This window comes from Poromitra crassiceps (assembly GCF_964638095.1).
Source record: "Poromitra crassiceps genome assembly, chromosome: 16".
Lineage (NCBI taxonomy): Eukaryota > Metazoa > Chordata > Actinopteri > Beryciformes > Melamphaidae > Poromitra > Poromitra crassiceps.
In genome coordinates, this window is record NC_139645.1 from 33,072,625 (window position 1) to 33,086,944 (window position 14,320).

At 43.8% G+C, this 14,320-nt stretch overlaps 2 protein-coding genes across 2 annotated transcripts in view; both read left to right on the forward strand.

The window, feature by feature from the left end:
• The window catches only part of LOC310791344 (intermembrane lipid transfer protein VPS13C-like), a gene marked incomplete at its 5' end in the record, with an annotated part of 155,361 nt that extends 150,650 nt beyond the window's left edge, over nucleotides 1-4,711 (forward strand). The window contains 4 exons of the mRNA XM_083653030.1: nucleotides 1,507-1,595; nucleotides 2,524-2,647; nucleotides 3,233-3,316; nucleotides 3,804-4,711. Coding sequence (XP_083509156.1) covers nucleotides 1,507-1,595; nucleotides 2,524-2,647; nucleotides 3,233-3,316; nucleotides 3,804-3,905 — 399 coding nt within the window. The 3' untranslated portion in view covers nucleotides 3,906-4,711. The remainder of the gene's footprint in view (nucleotides 1-1,506; nucleotides 1,596-2,523; nucleotides 2,648-3,232; nucleotides 3,317-3,803) is intronic.
• Nucleotides 1-14,320, forward strand: part of LOC310791599 (protein NLRC3-like) — a gene marked incomplete at both ends in the record, with an annotated part of 346,801 nt that overhangs the window by 187,169 nt on the left and 145,312 nt on the right. The window lies entirely within an intron of this gene.

The window sequence follows — 14,320 nt, forward strand, 5'->3', positions numbered from 1 at the left end:
ATATTGTTCGTTTTTTCGGGTTATTTGTGAAAAACTGACGAATCCATTCTGCTTCTTCTGCGTCAGAAATTGTCACGTTGTCTTAATTGCGTGAAGTGATTCAGTCCAGTGATTCAGTTGTAAAACGGTAGGCCTATATGATTTTCCCCACACACATTTTTAACCAACATACGTTCAGCTCACCATGAGCTGGTCTCCAAATGCGCGTCTCCAAATGCGCATTGCGCATCGCTGCCACAATGGCACCGCCACGTTGTTTGTCTGGGCAGGCAAGCGCAGCTCGAGAAAGGCACCAATGTGACCGGGGCCGTGTAGCCTACCTTTCCCGCGGAGCGATCCACAAGTAGTGGGCTACGTTCGCGGAGCTCCTGGTCAGTGCCATGTGTCATCTTGTTTCTTTTGGTGTGTGACGTACGTGCTTGCCGTGGTCTCCGCATCAACAGAGTTTCCTACTCGAACTTTTTAAAACTCGTGCAATAATAAGTGCATAAACGATTTAAAAATGTGAGTAAACTATCTTAAAAGGTGCCTAAACGCTGCAGAGCATTGAAAAAGGTACCTAAACGGCGTTTACGTGCGTTTAGCCACCACTACAACCCTGGGTGCAGTATAACCCTTGGTTCACACCAGGCGCTATGCAGAAGCAGCGCTTAACAGAAGCTGAGTGCCACGCTAAACCGCTCACACCAGAAGCACTCTTTTCCTCAGCGCCTCGCTCGGCTTCATGCCTGGCAGCTCAGGTGCAGTGCACTCCACGCTTGAAAAATAGAAATAGAAATAGAAGAATAGAAGGTGAAACTATCGCTTCAGCGTGGCTTCGGCGTATGGTGTGAACGAGGGCTAACAGCTGTCCATGCATTCACAGGCAGATTTCAAACTAGTGTCAAATATTCAGTATTCAAGACAAAATTCTGACAATTTGCATACTTCATCTATACAACATAAGAGATGTCTGTCATTTGTTTGTACACAGATTGATTGCTCCATAAATGGAAAAAGTGATGTTTAAAGATGCTCTATTTCCATTGACTGCAATAGTATACATGAGGGCAGAATATAAAATACTGTCAAAAATTCTGGAATTTTACACACTTCATCTACCGTGCTAGCAGAGTTTTATAAAAGAAAAGAAAAGTCATGAATGTTGGAGATTTATTTAGTGAGAATTTGTAGTCACTGTTTACAGTACCATCTTCAGTTCAACACTTTGCTGCACTGTGGACTCAATCTTTGATCATTCAAAAGATCTGGACGGGTCGTTCTTTAGAAGACGGTCTGAAGATACTTTCCCAAAAGTTTGGTATCAATTGAACAAAACATGTGGGAGGAGATAGGCAGTCTTACTCGGGCACGGAACAAAAACAATCATTCCCAGTGTGAAAACGCAGTAAATGAGGATAGAAATGAAATCATGGTAGATTGGTAGTGAGTGAGTGAGTGCGTGCACTCTGACATCCTGTGTGTGTGTGTGTGTGCGTGTGTGTGTGCGCGCGTGTGTGCGTGTAGCGGTCAGAGAAGCAGCTGGAGGGCGAGGTGTTCAGAGGTCACTGTGAGTACCCCGGACACAGAAAGACCAACATCATCGTCACCAACAGGTAGGAGACACTTTACGTAATGTAATACATTACTTTTAGTAACTCAGTAATATAACTTATTACCAATAGGGTTTCAGTAATATTATACCATAAGTTACAAATTGAGTTACTTTTAACTTAGTTACTTTTTTTATGAAAGGTTACTTCTTTTTTTTATGAAAGCACTGTCATTTCCTAATCAAAGTGTGTGTTTTTATGTAAATAACCACTATAGATGACAATAACAAAGGAAAAGGATAACATTTAGAATTTTGGATGGTTTACACTGACTTCAAGATGGTTGAAATAATTTTTCGGGATGTTCCCGGGCGACGATGTCATTCTGCTACTACTGTTATTACAGTGAAAGTAATGCAAAAGTTGTGTAATAAGTAACCAGTTACTCTCCACAGGCAGTAATATTGTAAAGTAACTTATTACTTTCAAATGAAAGTAACTAGTAATATGTAGTACGGTATATTACATTTAGAAAGTAACTTGCCCAACACTGTTGGCAAGGTTGAGCCAAAGCACTGCCAGTTCTCCCTTGCCTTCACAAGCGTCTCTGATGAGCTGGTTAACCACATCCAGGCATGTCTGCAGTGAGAAGCAGATACTCTGGCCGCCGTCTGGGTACTTAACTTAACTATGCTGAAGAATATTTCCCCCTCCGCCCAGAGCCATGAGATGGTTCTAAAACTGCTCAGTGGATTGTGAATTATATTCCTTCGGAATCCACATTCCCTCAGTACATCTCCACCGGTTCACCACCCTGCTCCTGTGTCAGATCACCCTCGAGATCTTCCACAGAACTATTTTATATCTCCGTCTAGGCGTCGACCCATGAACCCTTGAGTTTTGGGCTGGTTTGCTGTTGAAGTGTTGTTGTTTTTATTGTTGTCTGTCATAACTTTGTTGTTATTGTTGTTGTTTTCTGTCTGTCCCACAGGAGAGTTCTGTGTGTGAAGGAGATGGACTTTGTGGGACATTTCAGTAAGGAGTGGGAGTGTCTGTTTGAGAACTTCTACAGACCTCCGGCTGTGAGCGGGTCTGACCTGAAGATCTACTGCAAGGTACACACACAAACCCATACACACTGATCTGAGCTGCACATCATGTGCCCTGTCACTGTCCCAGCTGTAGATGTGAGTCGTGCTGCGCGAGCCTAAATGTTGAATGGCACAGACGCCCCTTTAGCCATTAGCTCACTGCCACAGCTTAATGTGTATCTTCAGTTAGAAAGGTAAATGTAATCATCTTACACGTGAATAGCAATCAGGCTGATGACTCACTAGCCAACTATAGCTTTAATGTTACCATGGCCATTTTATATTAATTCATCATGTTAGTGAGTTGGCTAGCTAACTGATGTAGCAAACAAACCCAGCATGTTTCACATCTGCCAAAGTGGTGATAAATATAATTCCATAACCGGATATTACTCTGTCTCCGATCATATATGTTCATCAATGTTAGCTAGCAGCAGCCAAAACCTAAAATGTTCTGTGTGTGACTCACATGGGGCAGTGACACACCAAGCCTCTGTCTGTCAGACACATAGAGTTTAACTTCTCTGTAACAATCCTGTCAGTTTGTCTTATTAGAATTGTCTTTTTCAGCGTTTCTATTGATTTCTGTTTGCTGTTTTATTCTGTCAGGAGCAACAGAAACTGAAAATCCCCAAGAGAGACGGACAGGAGCCAGTGAGGACCGTCCATCTGAAAGACCCCCCCGCTGCCCAGGTGTGTGTGCGTTAGCGGTGTCACCATTTCAATTCTAAATCGAAAATTGATCGAAATGGGTGTTCCAATTTCGATCATCGAAATCGAAACAAGCAAAATTGCAATTCTCCCTGTGTTTTTTTCTCTTTCTACCACCGCCTACTTGCATGCGTCTGAAGAAAAACAAAACAAAACAAACAACATTTTAATGAGGACACAGCGTAGATGCTAGTTAACGAGATGCTAGTTAACGAGCTCAGCGCTAGCCTGCAGCTACATGATGAAACCACAGAAGTGGGAAACCCTCCTGCTAGTGCCGTCGTCAGGGTCTTTCTTTCTGAGTTTTTTATGGCCCGAATATAATCTTTGTGTGTGTGTGTGTGTGTGTGTGTGTGTGTGTGTGTGTGTGTGTGTGTGTGTGTGTGTGTGTGTGTGTGTGTGTGCGCGCGCGTGTGTGCGTGTGTGCGTGTGTGTGTGTGTGTGTGTGTGTGCGTGCGTGTGTGTGTAGAAGCTGCAGGAGGTGATCTCGGACGCCCAGGTGGCACGGCAGCAGCACCAGATGTCGAGGCAGAAGTCTCAACGTTTCCTCAAAACCTCCAACAAGCCCTGAAGAACCAGAAGGATCGTACATATTCTATTATGTTCCATATCTTTACATTGGACCATTTTCATGGTGTGTCTCTGCCTCTTCATGTTTCTGCACTAAGATGTCAAGAGTTTTATTTGTGTTGTGACTGTTTGATTTGAAGAGATTTTCTATTTAGCTTCCTATGAAGATGACAGAGTCCTATAATCTGCTGCAGTCAGAGAACAGCGAGTCCAAACTGTTGAGTTGCTGTTTATGTTTACACAACGTGTAACAAAGCTGTTCTCCAAAATGAAAAAAATGATTGTCAACTTAATTTTCATAAGATGTATTGGGTTGTATTTAGCTTAGTCTCGCTGGCGAGCCTCCCCTCCCTCCCGTGAGAGGAGTCTGGCTGCATGCAAGAAGCTCTGTCATTGGCTCCGACCATGTCAATCAGAACGGCTTCCCTGTGTGTCGCTGAAAATGTCCCCTGCCGCAGCAATGAAAACAACAATGCTAACTAGTTAGCAAGCTAACGCCAGAAACCTACACGCTAGCTCGTTGCTACACACTGAAAATGGCAAGTTTTGACGAAGATTTGGATTGTTGGAAGCTATTTTCCAAGGGCACTGCCGCTAAGCACCACCCATCGCAATTCCACAATGGGGACCAGCGCTGCCAGACTCCTCTCACGGAAGGGAGGGGAGGCTTCCAGCGAGACTATTAGCTAAACTTGATTTTATGGGTAAATGTCTGAAAGCAATTGAACTTTGAAGGCTTAAAATATCAAGAGTTGAATATGAAATGTAACCTGGGTAATTTTCTATAAAGTCATTTTATTAATTCTGCTGCACCTGTGAGTCTTGGATGTTTCAGCTGCTCTTGCTTGGTGAGCATCTCTGTCAAAAAACAAGCTGCTGGGAAATATCGAGATAGATCCGAGGATTTTGAAGAAATAACTAAAGTAAATAATTTTGGCGAGATCTAAAAGCTGACAATTCTGTGTGTGTGTCTGAGAGTGAGTGAGTGAAAGAGACAGAAGGATTCATCACAAATACTTAAACAACATAATTCCTGCTTCAGCCACTCATTTGACTTTGCTCTTTCAATTTTTCCAAAAGACTTGAGCCGAGCGGTTTAATATACAGATGATGCTTTTTACCACAAATATTAAAGAGATACTCAACACTTTTTCCACTTTTTTTCTGCTGAAAATCAATATATATCCTATTGGAAATGAGCTGTGTTCTTGAAGTGATTCCTCCTCTCATATTCTCCTCCGTGTTGGCTCTTCATCATGTGATCATTTGCATCATGTGACAAGATGTGATGGTTTTCCTGTTGGACTGAAACTGACTCGAAAAAATGATGGAAAAAGCGTTTGTTTCTCCATCTGACCAGTCCACTCTTTATCCGTCCCATTCTGTTCAAACACCCCTCCTCCGAGCCAGGAAGCCACTCCCCCCACCCACAAACCCAACACCCGCCGGCCACCAGGCAGGGGCCTATACATCAGCCTGTCCTACTAGACTAGGCTGTTATATTGCTCATGAAATATTTATATTACTAGTGCAGTGCCCGTTCCCCTTTCCCCCATTCATACACTTTTTTACATGCTTGCTGCTATATTTAAATTGTTAATGTTATTATTTGAAAATGTTGAATTATGTTCCAAAGGTTGGTTATTATGGTTAAAGGAACACGCCGACATTTTGGGAGATTGTCCTTGTTGCCATGGCAACAGCACGTGGGGGGGGCAGTGGTATGATACTCAAACACCAGATTTATGTGTACTTTACTTTCACTTATCTGAGGTTTGAATTCTGCTACTTTCTGGCAAATATTTCTGACGGTGTAGCAGAGGCTGTACTGTTCCTCTGGCCCACAGTACTGTATGGCTGATTTCATGTGGCCAGTAGGTGGTGCTATGCCTACAACTCAATATTGGTAGTCGGCCTCTTCTGGCTGGGATGCTCATCAAAATATGACATTTGGAGCAACCGTGATCCTGTACAGTCGAGTTACACACCACTTTTGTTGTTGCCAGTAGGTGGCGCTGTGACTATAACTGGATATTGGCATGTAAATAAGACGGACACAATTCTGTCACTTTCAGTGCCATTTAATTCCATTACTTTGCTCTGAAACAGCAATCACATAATGCACCAGCAAGAAAATGAGCAGCAAACTTTGCAAAAAAAACTTTACACAGCATTAGCTATTTAGCCAATATGGACGATATCTTGTTTTCTTCTTTTACATTTCTTTTTTTTTCAGCACTAGCTATTTCTACTACATGAACTCTATAACATTCTATCCCTCTGTAATATATCATTCATCATCTCAGACGTTACAGTGCATCAAGACGCTGAACATTCAACTCACATTTCAGGGTTGGAGCACCTGCTGTAGCTCAGCCCTCTGCTAGGCTTTCGGGGGGAGGGGTCGATCACGGTCAGCTAGGACCGCCGGCGACGAAGATAGATAGCAGCTGCGGCCCCAAGGGTTCTTGTGTAGGCCTAGGACAGGGGTTTTCCAGAGGGCCATACTGACTTACTGACATCAAGTAAGCCAGGGGTGTCCAAACCTTTTTGAATGGGGACCAGATTAGATAATGTGAAATTACCGGGGGGCCGGCCAGCTGCTTCTCACATCATATGGCTTATACAAATAAAAAGCACATACAATACAATTGTAGGCTACTCTAAGGATTTTGTTTACCATCTGAAAACACTAGTTCTGCCTGTGTTGTTCCTACTTGGTGCTTGTCTACAAACTGTATGATAGTGCTGTCATCATTAGGTGAATGGAAAAAATGTGAAATGAACTTGCTTGATTAACCAATACTGTGTGGAGGAGGGCCACATAGTATATTTTGAGAGACAAGTCGAGGGCCACTTAAGATCGGTCAAAGGGCCACATCTGGCCCCCGGGCCGGACTTTGGACATACCTGAAGTAAGCCAAGGGCCACACATTGGAGATTATACCTGCCTCCCTATTTTTAACCCTCTCTCCCGTTGTGATTGGTAATTTCTTGTTAATCTCCCGATATAATAGTGATACAAATCCAATGGCTGTAGCAGATGAGATTTATTAAAATAATTCTTTTTTTATGCCTCCGCCGGCGATAGCCAGGCCGGAGGCATTATGGATCCGGGTTGTCCGTCCGTACGTCCGTCCGTACGATGTTTGTTAATGCGATATCTGAAGAACGCCTGGACGGAATTTCATCAAATTTGCCTCAAACATCGACTTGGACTCAAGGATGAACTGATTAGATTTTGGTGGTCAAAGGTCAAGGTCACTGTGACCTCTCGAACGCCATTTTCAAGCTTGTTAATGCGATATCTCAGGAATGCCTTGACGGAATTTAATCAAACTTGTCTCAAACATCGACTTGGACTCAAGGATGAACTGATTAGATTTTGGTGGTCAAAGGTCAAAGGTCAAGGTCACTGTGACCTCTCAAACGCCATTTTCCAGCTTGTTTTTTTTTGTTTTTGGGGGTTGTTTTGTTTTTCTTTGAGGACGTTGGGGAGCCGGATTGAGATGGTCCAGGGGCCAGGTCCGGCCCTGGGGCCACATTTTGCCCATGTGTGGCCTAGGAGGAGCCAGCCAGGGACGAGACCTATAGAGATTGTGTCGATGCTGCAGCCTGCATAGCTCCCATATGTACTGCAGTCGGACGTCCTGCTGACACGACTGAATCCAATTGATCAACTCTGCTGTATGCTGTTGTTCACGCCGTCCAGCGAAGCCATTTCCCCGGGGAGCTGGACGGCGTCCAAAGCGCAGACGACCCCAGGGAGGGTCGCACCCAAGCGGGCGAGTTAAGTTTAACTTTTAAATAAAATATTGTAAGTTCCTGTATCTATTTTCTCATGTGTGCATTTAGGCCTATTTGTAGCTTTTAGTAAGGGTGGCAGGGGGGGAAACAGATTGGAGGGGTAATTAAATACAGAGGCGACATTCCCATTTCACTTTAATCCAGTTTATTTGTTTATTTGAAAGGATCCCCATTAGCTGCCGCCGAAACGACCGCTAGTCTAGTAATGGTCATGCAGTGCTTGTGTGCTTACTTTGGTTGATGACTTGCAGTGCCTCCTGACTGTAGAGGGTGATAGCATGCCGTGTTGAGTGGTGTGCCCTAATATAGTGTGTAGCCATGTGTTGGCTGTGTGCAGTGGTCCTACTCAGAGAGCCAAAGTAGAACGTCACTTCCTGCTTCAACACTGTACCAGAGATTTTCATCCTCCATTTATTTTCCCATAGACATTTGCTTATAAAAATAGTTTTACTTGTTCAAACCAAACGGTTCAGCTATATTTAGAAACTGGAGAGACCACATGACATTTCACTCGGACCAAAACTTTTAAAAAATGCGGGTTTAAAGAAAATATTTTTTCAATGTTGTTTTTTAGTTTTGGTCCGAGTGAAATCTTCTATGGACTCTCTCGATTCTAAATATATCTGAACCATTTGGTTTGAACAAGTAAAACTATTTTTTATAAGCATTTTACGAAATGTCTATGGGAAAATAAATGCTGGATGAAAATTTCTGGTACGGTGCTGAAGCAAGAAGTAGGCGGTCACTTTGCCTCTATGGAAGCCCTGATGTAGCTGGTTGCCTCCAACTGTCTACATCTCTCCCTTTTATATTGATGCATTAGGGTTGCCTATTTATTTGATTGTAATAAAGATTGTTATATTTTGTACTACAATCTGTTGCATTTCATTATTTGAAGGTTCTGGCTATAACGTTGACATACCCACTTTTATTATGGATTATGGATCTGGATTGTCCGTCCGTAAGTCTGTCCGTCCGATGTTCGTTAACGCGATATCTGAAGAATGCCTTGACGGATTTTCATCAAATTTGCCTCAAACATCGACTTGGACTCAAGTATGAACTCATTAGATTTTGGTGGTCAAAGGTCAAGGTCACTGTGACCTCTCGAACGCCATTTTCAAGCTTGTTAACTCATTCACCGCCAATGACGTCTTTGACGTGTTATCAGCAATGGCCTTCCCCGCCAAGGACGTGTTTGACGTGTTTTTGTTTTTATTGGTGCAGCGCCTGCAGCAAACACTTGCCCAGCCTGTGACACAGACACAGGTCCCTGCCTTCAAAGGGTAGCCGACAGCACGCGATCAAACACATACCGCAGCTGTTGTTTTGAAATTGAGCAAGAGGAAAAGCAGAGAACGGGTAACGCTTCCTTGTGCAGACAGGAGAAACGCCATTGAAACGCCCTCGGCGCGCTGCACGAGCTGGAGTCGCCTTCCTCTGTGCCAGCCAGGAGAAAACGGGAGAAAGTAATCAAGAGATGTGTTTGATCATCGGAGGAATGAGGAAATGATCGATCAGTTTGCGAGGGCGGTGAGGACGTGTTGAATAGCCGAGGGGAAAACGGGAACGATCAAATAGTAGAGTTGATATGACAGGGAGACATGGACGAGGACGGTGTACCAGAACAAATCAAAAATAAACACAGGAACAGCTAGGCAGCAGCGGGCAGAAGGCACTCACAGCAGCCCGCTGTCCTTCTCAAGAGCTCTTCAGTTGGTTCATGAAATCGCTGGGCTGCGTGCCCTCCAGTGTTGCTCCTGGCCAATCCCAGCGCCACAGGGCGTGGTTATTGCTTATCCTATGTTGGGTTAGAAATCTAAAAGGGGGATCGTGTGTGTGTGTGTGTGTGTGTGTGTGTGTGTGTGTCTGTCTGTCTGTCTGTCTGTCTGTCTGTCGGTGTGTCTGTCTGTCTGTCTGTCTGTCTGTCTGCACACTCACACCGAGTAAACTGTATTGTTGAATGTAAAAAAAAAGCACTTCATGTGTGTATATATATATATATATATATATATTTTTTTTTTGTCATTTGTGTCCTAACGAATAATATTTACATGTCTGATGTCAATACAGTTCAAAATAAAAGAATTGAGAGTGAGTTATGCCTGAGATTGTGCCCTTTTACAAAAATGCTTTTTTCTCCCTTTTCTCTTCCCAGACAGGCTTTTTTGGTGAACATGGGGTGTATAAAAAGGGTTATAAGTAGAGTACAGAACATGCTAAAAGCTAACTTTCTTTTTGGGGGTGAAAGTAGAGACTTAGATCTTCATTTCGAGGTATTGGACATCACTGTAGTCCTAGTACAGAATTTACTGTGGGTCTTGAAAGATGACCAAACATTATGGAAATACTTGGCCTGTGCCAAAAATGCCAGTCAGATATTGGCAGTGAATGAGTTAACGTGATATCTCAGGAATGCCTTGACGGAGTTTCATCAAATTTGCCTCAAACATTGACTTGGACTCAAGGATGAACAGATTAGATTTTCATGGTCAAAGGTCAAGGTCACTGTGACCTCATGAATGCCATTCCCAAGTTCGTTGAAGCAATATCTCAAGAACGACTTGATGGAATTTCTTCCAATTTGGCTCAAACATCAACTTGGGCGCAAGGATGAACGGATTTAATTTTGATGATCAAAGGTCAAAATTCAAGGTCACTGTGACCTCACGAACGCCATTCCCAAGTTTGTTAACGCGATATCTCAAGAATGGCTTTATGGAATTTCTTCTGATTTGGCTCAAACATCGACTTGCACTCAAGGATAAACTGATTACACAATTTCCAAGCTCTGTAACGCAACATCTCAGGAGCGCCTTGGTGGAATTTCTTCCAATGTGCCTCAAATGGCGATTTGGACTCAAGAATGAACTAATGGCGGAGGCATAAATCCACGGTGCGGTCGTTCTAGTTAGAATATAAAGACAATTTGATTCTGACTGAGGATGAGCTGGCATGTTAACTAGCTAGCTAGCTGGATTTTATCCAATTTTAGCTAAGCCCCAATGCCTGCTGGCTATTACCACGTTTGCCAGGCTAAAAACACCACTGTGTGGTCAAAAACATTTGACCCTTGAGGGGTGGGCAACATTTTTTCCAGAGGGCCATAGTGTCACATAAAGTAAACGAAGGGACATCATACATGCCAACAAGCCGGAGTCTCCATATTTTTAACCCTCTCCCCCGCTGTTATTGGTATTTTCTCGTTAATCTCCCGATATAATAGTGATACAAATCCAATGGCTGTAGCAGATGAGATTTACTAACATAATTCTGCATTTTATCGAGTTTTTGGGGGTTGTTTTGTTTTTCTTTGAGGACATTGGGGGCCGGATTGAGATGGGTCCGGCCCTGTGGCTACATTTTCCCCATGTTTCCAATGGAGGCATCAGCTTTGAAATCCGTTGGCCGGGGGAGTCCAGGTAGTGTAGCGGTAGAGTCCCTGCCCACCAACACGAGGGTCGCAGGTTCGCGCCCCCATCCTACCTCCGACTTGCTCAGGTGTCCATACGTGCACGATTGGCTGTGTCTGCGGGTGGAAGCCAGATTAAGGGTATGTGCCTTTGAAAGCTGAAATACTGCAATGTCAAACACCTCCCTGTCATGACCATGCATTGTTTGGCCTTCACATGAGCCCGACGCACAACACATTTTAGAAGTACCCTCCAATAACCTTCACCATGTCCCTGAGTGTCAAAGCTGAAGTTGTGACACAAATATCAATGTGGTTCTCAACGTGGGGTCCGGTGACCATCAGGGGTCCTTGAAGGGATTCCAGGGGCTCCTGCTCACCTGTTCCGCTCTCGCCAGTCTGCATTTCCCTGTGGGTGGCCTGACCGGACACCTGGGACCCACTGAGAGCGGCTGCAAGGCGGTCCGGTTCCCCTCGGGTTTTGTTCCATCCTCCACACGGCTGCAAACGCCACTGGGAATGCTTCACGAGCATTTCTTCTGTCCACATTTTTTTAAGACGAACTGAAAATTACTATTTTATTTTAGATCACATCCCTGGCTGGGTATTCAGTGCACCTATTTAATAATGTATGCAAAAAAAGATCACAAAAATCTAATTTCTTTAGTTTTTCACACTTTTTCACATCAAAATCTTTCAGGATTTCATTCATAACTGTCTACTGTCTACAGTCTCCCGGGTAGACTGTAGAGAGTATGATTATATCATGACATGACAGCTGTCAATCAATCTTCATTGGAGTGTTTGCAGACTTCGCATGGAAGCAGCCCGGTTCTATGCGGATCCCACTCCCACTCATTTGGAGGCAGAACACAACAAGCGCCAATATTGGCCAACGTGAACTCCAGTCCCCAGAACAGTTGAATCAAATCATCGCGCATCACGACCCTGTTCCAGTCAAAGCGATGTTTATTTTCACTCGGATACGTCATCACAGACACTGAGATGTCACTTCAGCTCTTTAAGTTGATTTGGTCATTTATCCTAAATTGTTGTTCTTCTACCCATGGATGGATTACTGAACGGACCAACCAAGAGCACAGGGCTTTAAACCAGGGCTCATCAGACATGCTGATGCTGTCAATAACTTTACATTTAGTCCTTCATATCATATCGCCTATAAGAGTGTCGTTACTTGGTGCATTGTGGTAGGGGTGGGGAGGGGGGGACTTCTTGGAAATGCCCCCCCGCCCATGCTTCTATGAAGCAACATTTCTCTGAGCTGTGACACAGGGAGGTGTGATAACACCTCTTGTTCTACCAAACCTCATCCTGTTTAACAGAGCTGTCGGTTTCTCAGTGCATGCTCACAGCTGTTTCCTGCCTGTCAGGCTCTCTCTCTCTCACACTCACATGCAAACATCACATGACTCAAGTTGTTTTTTATATAAGCATCTCTCTTCTAATCGATGTAAGTTCAGTAAATGAGTAAATAAAGAATGTCTTGTAATCTGCCTATGCTTCTTAGGCTAGATGGCTCCAGCTGATCCAGAATGCTGCTGCATGTGTTCTGATAACATCTAGGAAAAGAGACCATATTTCTCCATACTGTACTCCTGCACTGGCTCCCTGTAAAATCCAGAATATAATTTAAAATCCTTCTCCTCACCTACAAGGCCCTTAATGGTCAGGCAACATCATATCTTAAGGAGCTCATAGTATCATATTACCCGAATAGATCACTGTGCTCCCATGCAGGCAGGCCTACTCGTGGTTCATAGAGTTCTGAGAAGTACAACCAGGCTCCTCTTCTTTGGAACCATCTTCCAGTCTCGGTCTCAGAGGCAAGACACCCTCAGTCTCAACATTTAAGAGTAGACTTAAAACTTTACTCTTTGATTAAGCTTATTTTATTTATTTATTTAACGAGATAAAAAAAACATTTATATATAAAATCTCTCTGACCTGGCCAAGAAGGCAGCAACATTGGCATGTAAGAACTGTATATTCTAGAATTGCAATGAAGGCTGTCTGCAAATTTCAAGTGGCAGAAGGGATGACACGCAACGGAGTACCAAAGGTGTTGTTCCAAACAACTGTCAAGCCGCAACAACCACAGTCACAAAGCACAAACTGTCATTTCACAATAGTCACAAGAACACAACAAAATACATAAGAAAGAAAGAACATGACAAAATAAGTTATGCATTGTGACAAGAGCAGCTTGAGGGAAGGATTTCAGATGTTTTGTTTAAAACTGGACAAAGACATGGGGCCCTATTCTCCCACAAGCCTTCGGCACTAAAACGGGCCTTAAACGCAAAAAAACGTGCCTTGCGCCTGTTTTGGGACGATATCAATATGGCTTTACGCTGCCAAATGCGCTTTAGGCCGAATGGGCGTGGCGCAGTCCCAGAATGGGCCAGAGTGGGCGTGTCGGCACTAAATACCGGCGTACTGCTATCTTCCGACCTGGCGTACATTTAGCGCTTTGCGCTTTTGAAAACCAGGCCTATTCAGAGTGCGCCAGGCCTGACCGGACGGCTGCAAGGCGGTCCGGTTCCACTCAGGTTTTGTTCCATCCTCCACACGGCTGCAAACGCCACTGGGAACGCTTCACGAGCGTTTATCTGTCCACGTCTTTTTTTAAGACGAACTGAAAATGACTATTTAATTTTAGATCACATCCCTGACTGGGTAGCTATTCAGTGCACCTATTTCATAATGTATGCAAAAAAAGATCAAATTTCTTTAGTTTTTCACACTTTTTCACATCAAAATCTTTCAGGATTTCATTCATAACTGTCTACTGTCTACAGTCTCCCGGGTAGACTGTAGAGAGTATGATTATATCATGACATGACAGCTGTCAATCAATCTTCATTGGAGTGTTCGCAGACTTCGCACGGAAGCAGCCCGGTTCTATGCGGATCCCACTCCCACTCATTTGGAGGCAGAACACAACATACAAGCGCCAATATTGGCCAACGTGAACTCCAGTCCCCAGAACAGTTGAATCAAATCATCCCGCATCACGACCCTGTTCCAGTCAAAGCGATGTTTATTTTCACTCGGATACGTCATCACAGACACTGAGATGTCACTTCAGCTCTTTAAGTTGATTTGGTCATTTATCCTAAATTGTTGTTCTTCTACCCATGGATGGATTACTGCACAGACCAACCGGGCACTGGCCC